Source organism: Orcinus orca, chromosome 9, assembly GCF_937001465.1.
Source record: "Orcinus orca chromosome 9, mOrcOrc1.1, whole genome shotgun sequence".
In the NCBI taxonomy this organism is placed as follows: Eukaryota; Metazoa; Chordata; class Mammalia; order Artiodactyla; family Delphinidae; genus Orcinus; species Orcinus orca.
The window spans coordinates 55,839,026-55,858,471 of record NC_064567.1 but is presented as its reverse complement, the minus strand read 5'-3'; the positions used below and the strand labels follow the sequence as shown (position 1 = coordinate 55,858,471).

The 19,446-nt window shown below is 37.0% G+C and overlaps 1 protein-coding gene across 2 annotated transcripts in view; it reads left to right on the top strand.

Moving 5' to 3' along the window:
* The window catches only part of PEX1 (peroxisomal biogenesis factor 1), a 73,802-nt gene that overhangs the window by 26,575 nt on the left and 27,781 nt on the right, over positions 1–19,446 (top strand). For both annotated transcript variants that reach the window (XM_004265606.4, XM_033420482.2), the window contains exons 9-17: positions 566–648; positions 2,038–2,170; positions 6,559–6,655; positions 8,108–8,278; positions 10,128–10,282; positions 12,460–12,649; positions 13,073–13,239; positions 14,739–14,873; positions 18,104–18,168. In XM_004265606.4, coding sequence (XP_004265654.1) covers positions 566–648; positions 2,038–2,170; positions 6,559–6,655; positions 8,108–8,278; positions 10,128–10,282; positions 12,460–12,649; positions 13,073–13,239; positions 14,739–14,873; positions 18,104–18,168 — 1,196 coding nt within the window. The remainder of the gene's footprint in view (positions 1–565; positions 649–2,037; positions 2,171–6,558; positions 6,656–8,107; positions 8,279–10,127; positions 10,283–12,459; positions 12,650–13,072; positions 13,240–14,738; positions 14,874–18,103; positions 18,169–19,446) is intronic.

The following is a 19,446-nucleotide window of genomic DNA, read 5'->3' as shown; positions in this document are numbered from 1 at the left end:
TTTTTATTTGCAGTTTTGCTGCACAACCCATGTTGTTTTGTCAGTTCTTTATTTCTCAGCTCTTCACAAATATTATCAGATCACTTCTCTTCCAGAAATATTTTTAAAGTGCTCCTTTTAGAATATTATGTTTTGGTTAGGATATTCACTCTTGTCCTTAATAGAATTAAAGATTCTCTAGTCATTTAGAATTTCGGTGGTTTGAAATTAGACATTATTTGTCTACTTTTGAAATATAATTTAAGGAATACCATTCAGAGAAGATACAAATGTAAGATTGTGAAAAGAAATAAATGGGACAGAAATCAAAATTGCAAATAAAGATATATCTGTAAACTGTATTAAGAAGATGACATTCTTTACTGCTTGTTAACTGTAAATATTTATATTCCTTGGATGAGTAAATTATTATTGTTAGGGCTATTTTAAGTTATAATATTGCGTGTACAATATATCTTTTCTCTCTGGTGTAACAGAATCAGCAATTCAGTTTCCTGGGACCCAAGAAAAACAGGCAAAAGGCATAACTTTGAAATGTAAAATTGATTTTTCCTTGCTACTATAGGTCCTTCTGGATCCTATGGTAAAAGAAGAAAACAGTGAGGAGATTGACTTTATTCTTCCTTTTTTAAAGCTGAACTGCTTGGGGTAAGAAGTTACGGCCAAACTACCATGTTTAGACACGTTTGACATTATCTTTTCCAGGGCTTTTATGTGTAAATGTTAAATTAGATGTTAATATCATTGACTAGTCCTACTAATGCAGTAGTAAATATTTTTTTCAAGGATTGTTTCTGTTTTCACACCTGGCTTAGTAATTTGCCTTCTCTTCTTAGATAACTAAAAGTCTGAAACTTATTAGAAATTTTACTTTGAGAGTTGATTTGTGAAAAGAGAGCCAACTAGATATGACCTGGACCATACATGCTTGAATAAAACAATAATCCTTTAAAATTAATAAATTAATTTTAAAAGTTAAATCCAAAAACATTAGTTGAATATTTAAAAATATTTCAAATTAAGTTATTCCTTCACTATCTTATTGATGTACTGATTGGGGTTATTAGTGTTTTCCTCAACTTTAAGACAAACAAACCTGAAAAGAACCTCCTCAATTTCTTTAGCTCTTAATACAATATAATCTCACATAAACATTACTTCTTAGAATTCTTCACAGAGGCCTTTAGTAGATATAGTAGTAGTGATTTGATTTCCTGCAATAGTATAGTCTATAAATATTTTAGTAAAAGGATTAAACTATAAAGTAACAATGCTTAAATGTGGCATAATATTGAAGTATAAAGTAAAATCTCTTCAGTTCAGACTAATTTTAGGAGTTTATGATATTTATTTTCAGAAATAAACTGGCAGTCAGAGTCAGGAAGTAGGTCAAAGTTCATATTTATATAATCTACAGATTGAAACTGGATTTCAAAAATGGCATTTAAGAGGAAATAAGTCTTCAATTATGCTAACACTTTAAAAACACCCATTTATGATAATGTTGGATGACAAACCAGAAATCATTTTCAGGGGGATATTTGTATGCATTAAGACAAATTCCTTAAGGAGTCCTATTAGGACAAAACTTTTAGTTACTGCACATGTTTGAAAGTAATAAAAATAGTTTTAAAATCTGTGACTCAGATTTGGCATTAATTCATTTTACTTTCAAGTAAGGGATCATTTTTAAGATTTTACTTTTTTTTTTTTTTTTTTTTTTTTTTGGCGGTACGTGGGCCTCTCACTGATGTGGCCTCTCCCGTTGCGGAGCACAGGCTCCGGATGCGCAGGCCTAGCGGCCATGGCTCACTGGCCTATCCTGTCCGCGGCATGTGGGATCTTCCCGGACCGGGGCACGAACCTGTGTCCCCTGCATCAGCAGGTGGACTCTCAACCACTGCACCACCAGGGAAGCTCAAGATTTTACTCTTTTTATTAACTCATTAAGTAGCCTGGGAAGAAAAGTTTCAGAATTTTTTATAGCTAGATTTTACCCTGTTTCAGTGTTTTATCATGCAATTTACATGTTTGCAGAGGAGTGAACTCCTTAGGCATCTCCTCCGTGGAGCACATCACTCATAGCCTCCTAGGACGCCCTTTGTCTCGGCAGCTGATGGCCCTTGTGGCAGGACTTAGAAACGGAGCCCTTTTACTCACGGGAGGAAAGGTATGTGGTTAAAATGTGCTCATTTTCACTAATTAGCAATTTTTAATTCTTCTCTTTGGGTTTTGATCATCTATTATATAGGGTTGTTGATACCAGATATGGAAAGCATTCATTCATTCACTAATATTTTTGAGTGCCTGCTGTTAGATATTGGGAACGTGGTGATGAATAAGGTGATGGTCTCCCTGCACTTTTTCTATATCAGTTGATATGATTGTATGAATTTTCTTTTTTAGGATGTTGGTAGGGTGTTAATAAGGTTGATTGATTTTCAAATGTTCAACCAGCCTTGCAAAACTGTAACAAATCTGCTTGTTAGATTTGTTACACTTAGATTTGTTACATTTGTTACCACTTGGTCGTGGTCTATTATTCTTTCCATAATATCTTATGGAAAAACCCAAACGAACTTTTTGGCCAACCCACGCATTGCTGGGTTCTGTTTGCTAATATTCTGTTGAGGATTTTTGCATGTAAGTTCATGAGCAATATTAGCCTATAGTTTTCTGTTTTTGTACTGCATCTGTCTGGATTTGCTCTCAGGGTAATACTGGCCTCGTAAAGTAAGTTGAAAAGTGTTCCCTCCTGTTCTGTTTTTTGGAAGAGATTGTATAAAATTGATGTTAATTCTTTAAAATGTTTTGTAACATCTCCACTGAAACCATCTGGGCCTAGAGATTTCTTTATAAACTCTTTATAAATTCAAAGTCCTTAATTGTCTGTTTCATTTTGGCAGGCATTTGGTAGTTTGTAGTTTTTGAGGAATTGGTCAAGTTTTTGAGCATGAAGTTGTTTGTAGCATTCTCTTACTGTGCTGGTAATAGATGCAGACTCTGTTGTGATATCCCATTTCCTGTTATTGGTGATTTGTATCTTCTCTTGTTTTAATCTTTGTCAGTCTTGCGAGAGCTTCCCTGCCCTTTTAAGGGGCTTACAGTTTTATTCTCTACCAATGCAGTATTTTTTCCAGGACTACGGTGTGGTCTTTGTGAGTCTTCGTGCTTTTTTTCAATTCAAAATTATAAGGCTTTTTCATTTCTATTCACTTTTAACTCTAGTATCATAACTTTTTTTTCCTCTTACTAGCCCAGTTGCTCTCTTTTGATTCTTACTTAAAATACAGCAACTACTCCAATAATCTAAGTTTTCACTTTAGGAAGCTAGAAAAAGAAGAACAAATTAAATCCTATGTAAGCAGAAGAAAAGAAATAAGAAGAATTAGAGCAGAAATCAATGAATTGAAAACAGAAAATCAGTAGAGAAAATCAGTGAAACCAAAAGCTGGTTCTTTGAAAAGGTCAGGAAAATTGATAAGCCTCTATCCAGGCTAAGAAAAAAAAAGAGGATACAAATTACTAATATAAGAAATGAAAAAGTGGATATCAATACAGATCCCATGGACATTAAAAGGATAATAAAGTAGTAATAGTAATAAACAACTCTGTGCCTAAAAATTTGATAACCTAGATGAATAGACCAATTCCTTGAAAGACACAAGGAGTCTGCCAGAACTCACAGAAGAAGATATGGACAATATAAAAAGGCCTATATCTATTAAAGTAGTTGAATCAGTAATTAATAACTTTCCAAAACAGAAAGCACCAGGCCCAGATGGGTTCACTGGTGAATTCTACCAAACCCTCAAGGAAGAAATTATACCAATTCTCTACAGTCTCTTTCAGAGGATAGAAGCAGAGGAAATACTTCCTAACTCATTCTGCGAGGCCAGCATTACCTAATAACAAAACCAGACAGAGGCATTACAAGAAAACTACAGACTAATATCTCTCATGAACATAGATGCAAAAATCATCAACAAGAGATGAGCAAATCAAATCAACCAGTATATTAAAAGAATTATATACCACAATCAAGTAGGATTTATTCCAGGTATGCAAGGCTGGTAAAATACAGCAACTACTCTACATGTTTTCTAGATGACCTGTGTCAAATTTCAAAATATATCATCGTGGTAGAATATTTATTTTGAAAAACAATATCCTACTGATTCAGAAACCAGAGTTCCTCCTTCTCACATAGAGGTAGCGTGATTAATAGAGCAAGTAGAAGACCTGAATTTGAGTCCCACCTTTGTTATATACTTCCTGGCTGTGACCTCAGGCAGTTTTCAGCTTCTTAACCTGCCTTTTAGGATTAACCTCACTTAAGAGAAATAATATATATGAAAGGTGCTATATAAATGTGAATTACTTTGAGTGAGAGAAAAGGCCCTCTGATTCAGCAAAAAGTGACAGGTGGGGCCTATACACCAGCACCCCTAATTTCTTCTTTGGGGTCCAGTGACTTTAATTATAAATGCAATTCTGTAAACTATAATGATGGTAGTATTGTTGAATGCCTGCTAAATTTCAGACTTTGCACAATAAGCTTGGCTGTTTTTTCCATTTCACAGTAATAAAAAGCAAAATATTACAGCTGGTACAGGGGTGTTAAAGCTAGACAAAGCAACAATGGTAAGAAATAGTAGTAGATTGGACTTCCCTGGTGGCACAGTGGTTAAGAATCCACCTGCCAATGCAGGGGACACGGGTTCAAGCCCTAGTCCAGGAAGATCCCACATGCCACAGAGCAACTAAGCCTGTGCACCACAACTACTGAGTCTGTGCTCTAGAGCCCGTGAGCCACAACTACTAAGCCCGCATTGCACAACTACTGAAGCCTGCATGCCTAGAGCCCCTGCTTCGCAACAAGAGAAGCCACCCCAGTGGGAAGCCTATGCACCACAATGAAGAGTAGCCCCTCCTTGCTGCAACTAGAGAAAGCCCACACGCAGCAACGAAGACCCAACGCAGCCAAAAATAAATAAATTTATTAGGGGGAGAAAAAGGAAAGAAATAGTAGTAGATTGAGGGAGGAAACCTATATTAAAAGAATTATAGGGCTTCCCTAGTGGCGCAGTGGTTGAGAGTCCGCCTGCCGATGCAGGGGACACGGGTTCGTGCTCCAGTCTGGGAAGATCCCACATGCCGCGGAGCGGCTGTGCCCGTGAGCCATGGCCGCTGTGCCTGCATGTCCGGAGCCTCTGCTCCACAAAGGGAGAGGCCACAACAGTGAGAGGCCCGTATACCGCAAAAAAAAAAAAAAAGAATTATAAAAACCTAACAGTGGCAGACATAGAGAATGGACTTGAGGACATGGGGAGGGGGAAGGGTAAGCTGGAACCAAGTGAGAGAGTGTCATGGACATATATACACTACCAAATGTAAAATAAATAGCTAGTGGGAAGCAGCCGCATAACACAGGGAGATCAGCTCGGTGTTTTGTGACCACCTAGAGGGGTGGGATAGGGAGGGTGTAAGGGAGGGAGATGCAAGAGGGAAGAGATATGGGGATATATGTATACATATAGCTGATTCACTTTGTTAAAAAGCAGAAACTAACACAGCATTGTAAAGCAATTATACTCTAATAAAGATGCTATAAAAAAATAAAATGAACACAGAATCCAAAAAAAAACCTAACAGTGTTCAGTCTTCTAAGGGGCACTTATAGCAATGTTTAGCAGAATTTAAATATGTATACCTTTTGATGTAGTAATTACACTTCTAGAAATTTATTCTGAAGGTATAATCTGACAAATAAGTAAACATATATGTATGGATATTTATTTTAACTTTACTTATAATAGTTAAAAAGTGGGAGTAGCATAAATATACAGCAGGAAGGGTTTTGATAAACACATTATGGTCCAGTACATCCTCACAGTGGTATTGTACTAGGGAGCTGATGCAGCTCTATATCTGTTGATAAAGAGGACAATGATTTATTATAAACCCTCAGGAATACTGTAATCCCATGTTCTTAAATTTACATAAAATGTGTGTGGAGTGTCTGGAAGGATGATACAGCAAAACAGTTGACAGTAATTCTGTGATGTGGGACGATTACAGATTTTTTTTAAATTTTTTATTTATTTATTTTTTGTGTGGTACGCGGGCCTCTCACTGCTGTGGCCTCTCCCTCTGCGGAGCACAGGCTCCGGACGCGCAGGCTCAGCGGCCATGGCTCACGGGCCCAGCCGCTCCGCGGCATGTGGGATCTTCCTTGACCGGGGCACGAACCCATGTCCCCTGCATTGGCAGGAGGACTCTCAACCACTGCGCCACCAGGGAAGCCCCTATTACAGATTTTTTTTTACCTTTCTCTACTAAGTATTTACAATTATTTCGTATTTTTTAAATGTTATTTTATAATCAGGGTTGTGGATTTTTTTTTTTCCCCCGGCCGTATTGAGATGTAATTGTTATATAACATTGTGTAGTATACACTTGATTGATGAGGCTGAATCTTGGTGGTTATCACAGTGACAGAGGCTATTTCTGTGACTGAATATATTGAGAGTTCTAATTTAAGCAATTATTTTCTAGGGGAGTGGAAAATCAACTTTAGCGAAGGCAGTCTGTAAAGAAGCATTTAACTTATTGGATGCCCATGTGGAAATAGTTGACTGTAAAGCTTTACGAGGTATGAATATGGTAATACTCTACATAAATCTTTTTTTCTGGTAGAAAGAAATGTTACTATTTAATGCTGGTAATCTAATAAATACAAATACCTAATCTTTAACTTTTCTGTTGGTCATTTAGTCATTAAAATTACTTAGAAATTTTAAATCTGGCTTTCGAATGTTTTTAGTGTTTCTAATAAAAATTTTAAAACTCTCCATATTTGATGGAGGCCTTTTTTTTTCCCTAGCCAAAACTCTTTGTAGACTATATTCCTGAAAATTCCAACTCACACCACTCTGAGAAAGTTAGTATCTAGAATATACTCTAATGGGTATAGATTACCTCTGACTTGCTTTGGGAAACTCATAGGGTGGCTGCCTCAGGAGAGGGAAAGTGGGTGGCTAGGGACAGCAAAGAGGAGACTTACAGTTTATCACATACAGCTGACCCTTGAACAGTGTAAGTGTTGGGGTGCCAGCCTCTATGCAACGAAAGCTCTTTGTATAACTTAGAGTCACAGCCCTCTGTATACGTGGTCCCTCTGTGTCCGCAGCCAGCCTTGAGTGGTACAGCACTGTGGTATTTACTGCTGGAAAAACCCACATATAAGTGGACTTGCACAGCTCAAACCCATGTTTGTTCCTGGGTCAGCTGTACACTTGTACTTTTGAAAATCTTTGACATTTATATTATCTATTCAGTTTTTTAAAAATCAGAAATATTTTACTGAGTAGTTAATTTTTCCCCCCTTGGCTACCACTACCATATAGTCCCAGCTAGTCATTATATTCTGCTTTTTAATATAGTATATGATAGGAAACTAAGAAATGGCCTTTGAAAACCCATTACTTCATATTCTATAAATGTGGTTTCAGAGACATTGTCCATCTCTTTAGAGTCTTGCTTGAAGCCTCATGTGAAAATTTTGTTTGAGAACTAAGTAACAGGAACTCTTTATATTGGTTTATGAATTGGTATGTTCTCTGTTCTTTGAAAATTAAGTTATAATTCACCAGGATGATTGAAGCCAAATTAATGATTCAAATATAGCAATTCTAGGATCTCTAGGTGGCTACCTTTGTGTTTGATTTTATCTGACTTGTGATCCCCTGCTTTCATTTATATTTTCCCACATCCTGCTTTTATTTTACTGTTTTGTTGTAAGCCATCTGAAGTTCTCCGTGGAATGAGGCAAGGATAAATAAATACATATGTATAGAAATTATAGTAGCATATTCCTTTTTTCAGTTTTATAAAATTCAGTACTTAATCCTTTGAGGCTGTATTATTTAAACCATGTTAGTGATTAACAGATTTTAGTGATTGGTATATATATATAACAAAATACTGCATTGATTGAATTTTCATAGTCAAATCAATATTGAGCTTTTCTAATGCTTTCAATGGCAGCCTGACCTTTCCCAGCCCTCAAATAACAATAAAACTATTTCATATCTTCTGTGTTAAGGAAAAAGGCTTGAAAACATACAGAAAGCCCTAGAGGCAGCTTTCTCAGAGGCGGTGTGGCGGCAGCCTTCTGTTGTCCTGTTGGATGACCTGGATCTCGTTGTTGGCCTGCCTGCTCTTCCAGAACACGAGCACAGTCCTGAGGCTGTGCAGAGCCGGAGGCTCGCACATGGTAACGTAACGCGTTCATTCGCTGGCTGCAGGCCCTCGTCCTTTATCAGACAGCATTTCCAGTCTTTGTAGTAAATCTGCTCTCTTTAGAGAACAGAATATGTGCTATGTAATGTGTTGTTTTTGAGGCCTCTGGTAGCATTCTAATGTTGCTCTGTATTAGCAAAATCAGTAGAGTCAGAGCAGTGTGAAAATTCTACGAATTCATCATTAGTCTTTGGGGCCTTTTCATTCTCCTCCACTTATTAGAAATTGCTGAATTGTACAGATTTACTCTTGCTTTGTTCATTTGACAAATATTTCTGTGCACAGTCTATATTCTCAGAGTCTTGGAGAGGAAATAAAAGTAAACAAGTACAATGTTAGTACGGAAGACTGATAGTCATAATGATAGCTACCATGTGTTGACTGCCCTTTCGGGGCTAGGGGTTGCTTTGTACTCTACATGCAGATATTCTCCTGGTTTTACAGGTGAGTAAACGGAAATTCAAAGATTATGTAATTTGTCCAGGATGACACAACTAGGAGGTAGGTAGGATATGTTCTCCTAGAAATATGTACAGGGTGTGATAGGAGCACATACACTAAATTGAGGGTGGTATGGGAAATTATCAGGGTCTTTTAGGGGGAGTTCATAACTGAGATGAGTTTTGTTTGTTTGTTTTTTTTTTAATTTATTTTTGGCTGTGTTGGGTCTTTGTTGCTGCGCAAGGGCTTTCTCTAGTTATGGCGAGTGGGGGCTACTCCTTGTTGCAGTGCACAGGCTTCTCATTGCAGTGGCTTCTCTCTTTGTGGAGCACAGGCTCTAGGCACATGGGCTTCAGTAGTTGTGGCACGCGGGCTCAGTAGTTGTGGTTCGCGGGTGCTAGAGCACAGGTTCAGTAAGTTGTAGCGCATGGGGCTTAGCTGCCCTGCAGCATGTGGGATCTTCCCGGACCAGGGATTGAACCCATGTCCCCTGCATTGGTAGGTGGATTCTCAACCACTGCGCTACCAGGAAAGCCCCCTGAGATGAGTTTTGATGGAGTAGTAGAAGTTAGTATGGAACAGTTTCAGGCTAATGAAGATGCAAAGGAAGTGTGGTCCACAGGCAAAGGTACAGAGGTAGAAGAAATCACAGTATGTTAGACAATACTCCTTTGCCTAGAGCTTAGGGTTCAAGGAGAGGGTGGGACCAGGGTGGGGGTTGGAGGATTTTGCAGTCTTCTGCTGCCTCGAGGTTCTTAAGAGGTGAAATAGATAAAAAATGTAACCACAGTGGCTTGGGTTACTGTAAACTGGTGTTAATCTCACATTTGGAATCCTGTAGCATCTGCAAGACTTGTTAGTCTAGTGTTTAAGGGAATGCTGCAGATTTCTAGGTCAGGACTCGGATATATGTTATTAATGCCTGTTTCAGTTCTAGCCTCATGCCAGCCAAACCTTGCAAAAGCTAGGGTAGAGAGAGATTGTTCAGGAAGTCATAGGAGTATGAGCTGTATTTTGCTTACTTAAACTTCCATATTGTGTTCTATTTTCATCCTTCTATAATATTTATTTCAGAGACCCCTTTTCATTTACTTAATAAGATCTAGATGAAGGAACCTCACCTAGGCATTGTTCTGAGTGTACAGAGTTTACAGTGCTTCCTATACCTTCATTAGATTGACTAGAGCCTGGCCAATATTAGGTCCTCAGTAGATAAACTGATGAATGAATGGAAGATTTAACTTTTAAACGGTAAAGAGGAGCCATTCCATTCATACTCCACCTTAAAGCTCAAGTTTAGGGTATTATTTTTAATGAATGTATGATTTTAAAATTTCATGCTTTTGTGTACTAAGTTTTTACACTATATTACTTAATTCTAGCTTTGAACGATGTGGTGAAAGAGTTTATTTCCATGGGAAGTTTGGTGGCACTGATTGCTACAAGCCAGTCTCAACATTCTCTACATCCTTTACTTGTTTCTGCTCAAGGAGTTCACATATTTCAGTGTGTCCAGCATATTCAACCTCCCGACCAGGTAACATACTACTTGTGAAGATTATTGAAATATGTCCCTTTTTTTTTTTTGGCTGTGCTGTGTGTTATGCAGGATCTTAGTTTCCCAACCAGGGATTGAACCCATGCCCCCTGCAGTGGAAGTGTGGAATCTTACCCACTGGACCGCCAGGGAATTCCCATATGTCACTTTTTATAGAAATTACATATTTTTCAATTTTATTCATGATTTATGGCTTTAAAGTAATGCTTATGTTAGTGATCTTAAGGGTTCTTAAAAATCGACCTTCAGTGAATGTTTTGCTATTAGATGCACAATTTTCGTTTGTAACCATCCGAAATATTATCAGGTACTTTCCAAGGAAATGTCTTTTTATAAAACAGCATTTCTTTTTTTTTTTTCATTATTAAGTTTTCTTTTTTTATTCCATTTAAAAAGAAACAAAAACTCTAAAAATTCTGAACTGCTTCATTTCGCATTGGTAAAATCTGTAAATACACTATGGAAATTAGAATTTTTTTTCCACTTTAGTGAGATACAATTGACAAGTAAAATTATATATATTTAAAGTGTACGACATGATGATTTGCTATACATGTACATTGTGAAATCTTTACCACAATCAAGTTAATTAACACATCCATCACCTCACATATTTATCTTTTTTTAAGCATTTCTTCTTTTAAAAATTTGACTAAACTTTTTTTTTTACCAGCACTAATATTCTGTACCCATTATGACTCTGGCACACATTTCCAACATGTGGGTTTTTTTCCCCACACCATCAAGCAATTTTTGGACACCAACTGGGTGTCCTGCAATTCAGCTCAATTCTGACACTACCCAGAGAGAGCATCAGATTCCACAGGTTAAGGCCTCAGTTCTACAAGACAGCCCTCCACTTTAGATGCCAGTGTTACCTATGCTTCTGACTGGTGATAAGTCAGAGGTTCCTACTATTCCCTCTTTGGATTCAATTAATTTGCTAGAACAACTCACAGAACTTGGGAAACTAGTTTACTCACTAGATTACCAGTTTGTTACAAAGAATATTAAAGGGTACAAATCAACAGTCAGATGAAAAGATACATAGGATGGAGTCCGAAACAAAGGAGCTTCTGTCCTTGTGGAGTTTGAGGCCTGGGCCGGTGGCACATGGAAGTGTTCTGGTTCTCCAACCTGGGAGCTCCCCAACCCCATCCTTTTAGGTTTTTATGGAAGCTTTATTACATAGGCATGACTGATTAAAGCACTGGCCACTGTCATTGATTCAGCCTTCAGTCCCTCTCCCCTCCCTGGAAATCAGGGGGTGGGACTGAAAGTTTCAATCCTCTAGTCAAGGTTGGTTCCCCTGGCAACCAGCCCCCATACTTAGGTGCTTTCCAAAAGTCACCTCATTAACGTAAACTCAGGTGAGGCTAAAAGGGGTTTGTTATTAATGTCAAGACACCTTTATCACTCTTATCATTAGGACATTTTAAGGGTTTTAGGAGATCTGTGCCAGAAGCAAGACAAAGACCAAATATATACAAGCACATACAGCCCATCATCTCCTCAGGAGACTTCAATCCTGATGGTTTTAGTGGCAGCACGCTCAAAAAGAATGTCTGGGACAGGCAAGCATATTTTAACTTCTTGTTTAAAATTCTTACGTCTACTCTAAATATACAGACCCTGTGCTAATTAACTGTTATTGAAGAATAAAAATACACCTGTTATTAAGCATAACAGAATGGTAGTGGTATTGGTCATTGAATGTGTTTTTAGAATTATGTTTTATAGGAATAACAACCCTTAAAGGAACCAAAATAAAAATCTTCTTACTGGAGAAAGAGAGCAATCATTATGAATGTGATTTTTTTTTTTTACAACTTTATTAAGGTGTAATTGAAGACAACATACTCACTATTTAAAGTGTACAATTTGATGAGTTTTGACACATATATATATATATATATATACACACACACACACACCATGAAACCATCACCACAATTAAAGTAGCAAACATTTCCATCCCTCCCGTATGTTTCCTACTGCTCCTTTGTATTCATTCCTCCCCCACTCCACCTGCAAGCAAACACCAATCTGCTTTCTGTCCCTGTAGATTATGTCAACCTGATATTTCTCAAAATACATGTACAAAAATTTGCACTTGAGTAAAACTATAAATTTGAATTTTGTGTTTTTTTCTTTAGGATCAAAGATGTGAAATTCTGTATAATGTAATAAAAAATAAACTAGACTGTGATATGAACAAGTTCACTGATCTTGATCTGCAGTGTATAGCAAAAGAAACTGAAGGGTTTGTGGCTAGAGATTTTACAGTGCTTATGGATCGAGCCATACATTCTTGTCTCTCTCATCAGAGTATATCCACCAGGGAAGGTAAGTTTTACTGTTAAAACCAAAATTTGGACTCTTCTTTCCTTCGTGGAGAAGTGTAATTGTAGTAAGGTAAGAATTAAATATATCCATTTTAGTATTCAAATAAGCAGCTATTTGAGTAGAAAATTGGCATTTCCAGCTAAATTGGTGGCATTTTTTTTAATTGAGTTAAGATTGGCGAAGTGAAATCAGACGGAGAAAGACAAATAACATGATTTCACTCATATGTGGAACATAAAAAACAAAAAAATGAACAAACCAAACTAAACATAAACACGTAGATACAAAGAACAGAGTGGTGGTTACTAGAGTGGAAGGGGTAGGGGACGGGAAAATGGGTAAGAGAGGTCAACTGTATGACAGTATGTTTTGAAAATTCATATACAAATAGGACTACCAAAAGTTTTGTTTATTTTTAAACAGAATTAGTTTTAACAACATTGGACTTGCGAAAGGCTCTCCAAGGATTTATTCCTGTGTCTCTGCGAAATGTCGACCTGCATAACCCTAGGGACCTGGGCTGGGATAAGATTGGCGGATTACATGAAGTTCGGCAGATACTTGTGGACACTATCCAGTTACCAGCCAAGGTACTTAAAAAACAACCAAACCAAGCACTACCAACTGCCAGAAGAACCACTGAGTCATCCATCGGTTCTGGCTGTATATGTTGGCTTGCCCAGCTTCCGTTTGGTCCAACAAGTATTTATTATTACCAAGTAAATGTCCAGTCCTATTTTTGGCGCTCTAACAGATTTTTAAAGTATCTGATGTATTCCTTGCCTGGAAAGAAAGCTGAGGTGATATTTATAGTAAACACATTTTGATGTGAATTTCAGAGTTCTTGTGTTTTTCTTGAATCATCCAGGTTGTACTAAAGCAAAAGAACTGTCAGCTAGGGTTGAGCAGAAACAGATAGGAATAAACTGGCAGGTGGGAGAGTCATTTAGATCCACAGAGCTGATGGATTAAGCCAGATTTCTAAACTCTGGGTGCCAGTCTAGAAAGGCAGAGTTAGCAGGCAGCATAGACCAGGCAGACAGCAGGATAGAGGGGGCAGTTGTAGATTGTTCTTTAGAAGATCAAAAGTAGAATCTAGGAGGTGGTGTGCTTGAATCAGAAACCTGAGAGAAAAGGATCTTTGCATGAGATCAGGGGCCCATCCAAAGAGATAAAGAAATGGGTAAGGATCTCAGTTATATGTAAGGACCTCAGTTACAGACAGTCCTGGGAACTGTCTGGTGGGGCCTGGGACATACTGAGTGCAGCCCAGGACTGGGGGTTAAAGCCTGTTTGGGAGAACAGGGGCGTGGGAAGTACTTGCCTGCGGATCATGACCCCAAATGCTGGGTCTGGCCAAACATCAGTATCCAGATACATCCCGGGCCAGGTACGTGAGGCCATCAGCGTAAGTGCTGACTTTGGGGCCTCCTTCAGATTAGAATGGAGGTCGAGATGAGGTTGAAATTTTGTCAACACGTGGGACTAAATAGGTGTACTTAGTAGAGGAGACTAGGAGATTGCTGACAGTAGCCTGATGTTTGGCTCACCTGTTCAAAAAGTTTTCTTGCTGAGAAGCTGGTGATTTAGAAGATAATTTAGAAGCAGTCAGTTACTTGTTCAGCATTGAGACTCTTGGGAGATTTTACTGTCGATTATAATTACACATGCTTCTCTATTATTTATTTTCTTTCTTTGATTGAATATATTTGAATATACATAGCTGTCATAACTTGCCCCATGAACCATACAAGTGGAAGGCAGTATACTTGTTAAAAGGTTGGGTTTTATTTTCTTAATGTAGTACTATTATAATGTTTGAAAAAAAAAACAGGAAAAAATGGAAAGAAGTTCTGATGCATTTATATGCTTTTTATGTGGACTGTATTCCATGGTCCAATTGGGAAAAATCTGTGGTAGTTCCTTTGAGTTCATTTATTATTCTGAGTAGGAATGTTTTTTTCTATCATTGTACTGTCATAAAGATGGCCATTGTTACCACCCAAGTACTTTTTTCTATACATTGATCTTTGGCCACTGCTTAGTCATTTGTTTTAGAGTTGAACTCTTTGTCATATTTTTCTTTCAGTACCCAGAATTATTTGCAAACTTGCCCATACGACAAAGGACAGGAGTGCTGTTGTATGGTCCTCCTGGAACAGGAAAAACCTTACTAGCTGGAGTAATTGCACGAGAGAGTGGAATGAATTTTATTAGTGTCAAGGTATGTTTGGCATTTATCTTTTTTCTCTTCTTTTTTCTTTAACTGAGGGAAAATTTACATAATTAACTATTTTAAAGTGTACAGTTCAGTGGCATTTAGTGCATTCACAATGCTGTGTAGCCAGCACCTCTCTCTAGTTGCAAAACTTTTTCAGCCCATTCTCCTTCCCCCAGCCCCTGGCAACCACTAATCTGCTTTCTGTCTCTATGGATTTGTCTGTTCTAGCTATTTCATATAAAAGAAATCATGCAATATGTCACCTTTTGTGTCTGGCTTCTTTCACTTAGCATAATGTTTTCAGGGTTCATCCAAGTTGTAGCATGCCTCAGTAGTTCAGTACTTTTTATGGCGGGATGATATGGTGGTGTGGATATGCCACAGTTTGTTTATCCATTCATCACTGGTGGACATTTGGGTTGTTCCCATTTTTTGGCTGTTATGAATAATGCTGCTATAAACATTTGTGTATAAATTTCTGTGTGGACATATGTTTTCATTTCTCTGGAATACATATATACCCAGGAGTGTAATTTCTGGGTCATATGGTAATTCTATGTGTAAGTTTTTGAGGACCGCACCATTTTACATTCCTACCAGCAGTGTGTGAGTGAGTATACCTATTTCTCCATATCCTCACCAACACCATTTATGTTTCTTGATAGTGGGTTAATCTCATATTTGGAAAACTAGTAGGAGCAGTGATCCATCTATTAGTTAAACTGTGTGGGAAATTGAATAATGAGGCATCTCTCTTTTGTAGGGCTTATTATGTTCTTGCTTAAGGCAGATCTTCATGCATTATAAAATAGAATTACGCCTAAATAATCAGATAAAAGAGCAAACTTGAAGGGGGAAGAAAACCTAGAAGACTAGGGGCTGGAGATCACACTAAGGCAGGAAGCTGGTGTTTTTATTTGTTGGCTATATTTCACCCTTGCTGTGTCACACCAAGTTAAATTTTTTCAGATACAGGGTGAGTATGGTCATTAAAGGACATGCTAGCAGATCATTTTGGGTACTGCTTCACACTCCACCACTGGTGTGTCATTATGGTCTGGGATGTGCTGTCTTATTTGTACAGCTTCAGCACCCCAGCAATATTTGTTTGCCAAAGAGTGATTACATTTCAAGGCAAAGTAATCATATGCAGATTTCCCCCCACCATCCGGAAGTAGAGTGTTTCTATGAAACATTACTGTAAACTGAAATGGTAGAAAACAAAGAAGCAATTGGACACATCTTGCTAATGGATGAACAAAATAAATCGAGATAAAGCACAGATGCTCCCAGATACAGTTCAAAACTATGATGGCTTGATGCTGCGTGTAGTTCCCTAGAAAGAAGCTTGGTGGCGCCACTGTTGCCGCTGGGGTATGTTCTGCCTCTCCAACAGCTCACAGCGGGACAAACACTGAATGCTTTTCGCTTTTCACCCTTTTTCATAAACGTGAACATTTTCTTTGGATTTCTTTGTTAGCGAAAACAGTTACTAATGTAGGTCTTTAATAAAAGTGAAGTAGTGTAAAGCAAACTTCAAAAAGTGAGGGAAACCTGTATTGTAAACAAAATTGATTTATAGGGCTTCCCTGGTGGCGCAGTGGTTGAGAGTCCGCCTGCCGATTCAGGGGACACGGGTTCGTGCCCCGGTCTGGGAAGATCCCACATGCCGCGGAGCGGCTGGGCCCGTGAGCCATGGCCGCTGAGCCTGCGCGTCCGGAGCTTGTTCTCCGCAAAGGGAGAGGCCACAACAGTGAGAGGCCCGCGTACCGCAAAAAAAAAAAAAAAAAAATTGATTTATAATCTGAAACCCAGTTTATTAATTTGCAGTTGGGTTATGCCTACCCCCTTTTTATCACATGAGATTTTCTGAGCTGGTTATGTGGGTATCCTGGCATTGATGGAGAGCTATAACTTTTAAATTTTCCTATCTTCTTTTTTTGGAATTTGGAATAACTATGACCATATTCTTCTTTTTTACTTGTCACTAGAATGTAGTTTTACTTTTTTTTTTTTACATATAATTTTCAAGATTAACACTTGCAAATATTGTTGTATTTTAGATTGTTCCATTAGGGAGGACATCTTATCTCTTCCCTTTAGTAAATCTTCAAATCACAATTGGGATGAGTTCTCAATGCACAGGTTTTGGTAGAGAGTTGAGGCTGTGTAGGTCTGGGTGGATCCTAGCAGGCATGTATCAAAGACAGCCCTTTCACTGACACCAGTATGTTGCCTTTTTCCTAATATTTTGCCTTAGTTGTTTCTTGTTCCATCCTCTGTAGTTCCCTGACTATACTGAGAAAATATAATCAAATATTAGTATATTAATAGCTATCTAGATGGCTGAGTATTAGAAATTCTTTATTTTGGTCACATATCCTGATCACTTTTTGGCCTTTTTAAGGTAATGATTTTTCATTGGAGATCACTTTAGGGCCTATTCAGTTTTTTAAAATATCCCAATTTAAGGAAAGACTGTCCTCATTATTGATATTGTTATATGTAGTAAAGTTTGTTTTGAAAGTTTCGTCAGTTGACTTTTAGAAAAAATGATATATTCTTCAACTTCTGAGCAAATAAATTGGTTTCAGTTACTGAAGATGCTAATTAAAGTAATTCATGTCACATTACATATTTTTTGGAGTCTCCAAAGATTTGAGATAAATGGAACATTTTCCCTTTTTAAACCATTCATTACCTTACTAAACAAATAATTATTCAGTACTTATGTAGCAGGCACTGTTTTTGGCACTGGAGATTCAGTAATGAACAAAACTGCCTTTTCGGAGCTTATATTCTACTAGTGGAGGGAGGGAAACAATAAACAGACACATTCAATGTATAATATACTGTCAGGTGGTGGTAGGTACTAGGTAGGAAAACAGTCAAGGGAAGGAGGTGTAAAGTAACTGGAGTGAGTCATAGATGGGTTTGTCAGACAAGGCCTTTCTGAGGATGTGGCATTTTGTCAGAGATCTAAATAAAATGAAGCAATGAGCCATGAGACTATCTGGGGACAAATGTTCTAAGCAAAGGAAACACCAAGTATAGAACTTGTGGTATGATATTTAGTCCAGCCGCATTAATTTTTTAAATGTAGTTCAGAGAAATCCATTAATTATATTAAAATATTTCTATTATTGCATTTAGACTTAGTCATGAACAAAAAGTATATTTTGTTTTTAGATAGTTTTGAATGAATTCTAATTTAATTTTATTTTACCTAATAGGGACCAGAGTTACTCAGCAAATATATTGGAGCAAGTGAACAAGCTGTACGGGATATTTTTATTAGGTTAGTTACCAGTGAATATTTTTTTAAAGTAACTGGCTCTGTGGTTATTTATCAGTCAATGCTTTTTGGTCTTCAGTTGTTTTTATGAAAAACTGATGTTTGAAACCTGTGATTTATGTGGGTTATTAATAAACTGAAGAACAAAAATTCACTGTTTTACCAAATACCACTTAAATATAAAACATTTTTGATATTAAGTTTTGGAAATTATTTGGTTTTATATTTACAATAGAAATATTTCTGAAATGCTGAAAGTGGAATCATAAGTGGTTACTCAAGGATTCTCAAAATATATGAAGCACATAATTACCCCAATTTATCTCTTTTATAAATTAAGATTCCATGTGGTCAATGTAATTAAAATAGAGTATAATTATTACTGCATTTATATAAAAATACATATGAATACAGAAGCTAATATTTAAGAGTAAAAAAATTACTTAAATGTGATGGGATTACAGGAAGCTTCTAAATGAAAGAGCTACTTTGTTCCATTCCACTAAAATTTTATTATAAAATATGCAATTAGGAGAATATATATAATGTACATATATATTTTAAAGAATAATAAAATGAACTCTTGTATTGCTACCACCCAATATAAGAAAAGAATATTACCAGAAAAGCCTATTACAGGTAAAGACAGTCAACCACATATTGACAAAAGGTTCAATTTACCAGAAATATATTACAATTATAAAATTATTTGTATCTAATACTGTAACTTCAAAATATTTAAGGCAAAAATTTATAGAACTCCAAGGAGAAATTGACAGATCCACCTTCATAGTAGAAGATTTTAACACAGTTCTCAGTAATTAGTGAAAAAATAGTTTAAAAAAATAGTAAAAATTTAGAAGATTTAAACAACATATTCAGCAAGGTTGATGTAAGCATATTTAGAACATGTACCCAACAATTGGAGAATACACATTCTTTTCAGGCACACCTGGAACATTTTTGAAAATTGGCCATATGTCAGGCCATACATAGTGATTGCAATGTTTCAAAGAAATAATATCATAGACTCCATTTTCTGAAAACACAAGTTAAAATAATCAAGAAAAGGATAAGCCCCCCCATACATTTAGATATTTTTTTAAAAAATAAATCATAAGTGAAAGAAGAGATCTAATGGAAAATAATGAGCACTAATAAGGAAAATGCTGTTTATTAAAATTGTGAGATACTGCAAAACTTATTTCAAGGAAAATACAGCTTTTAATTTTTAGAAAAGAAAAAAGACTGAAAGTTAATCACTGGGTATCCATCTCATGA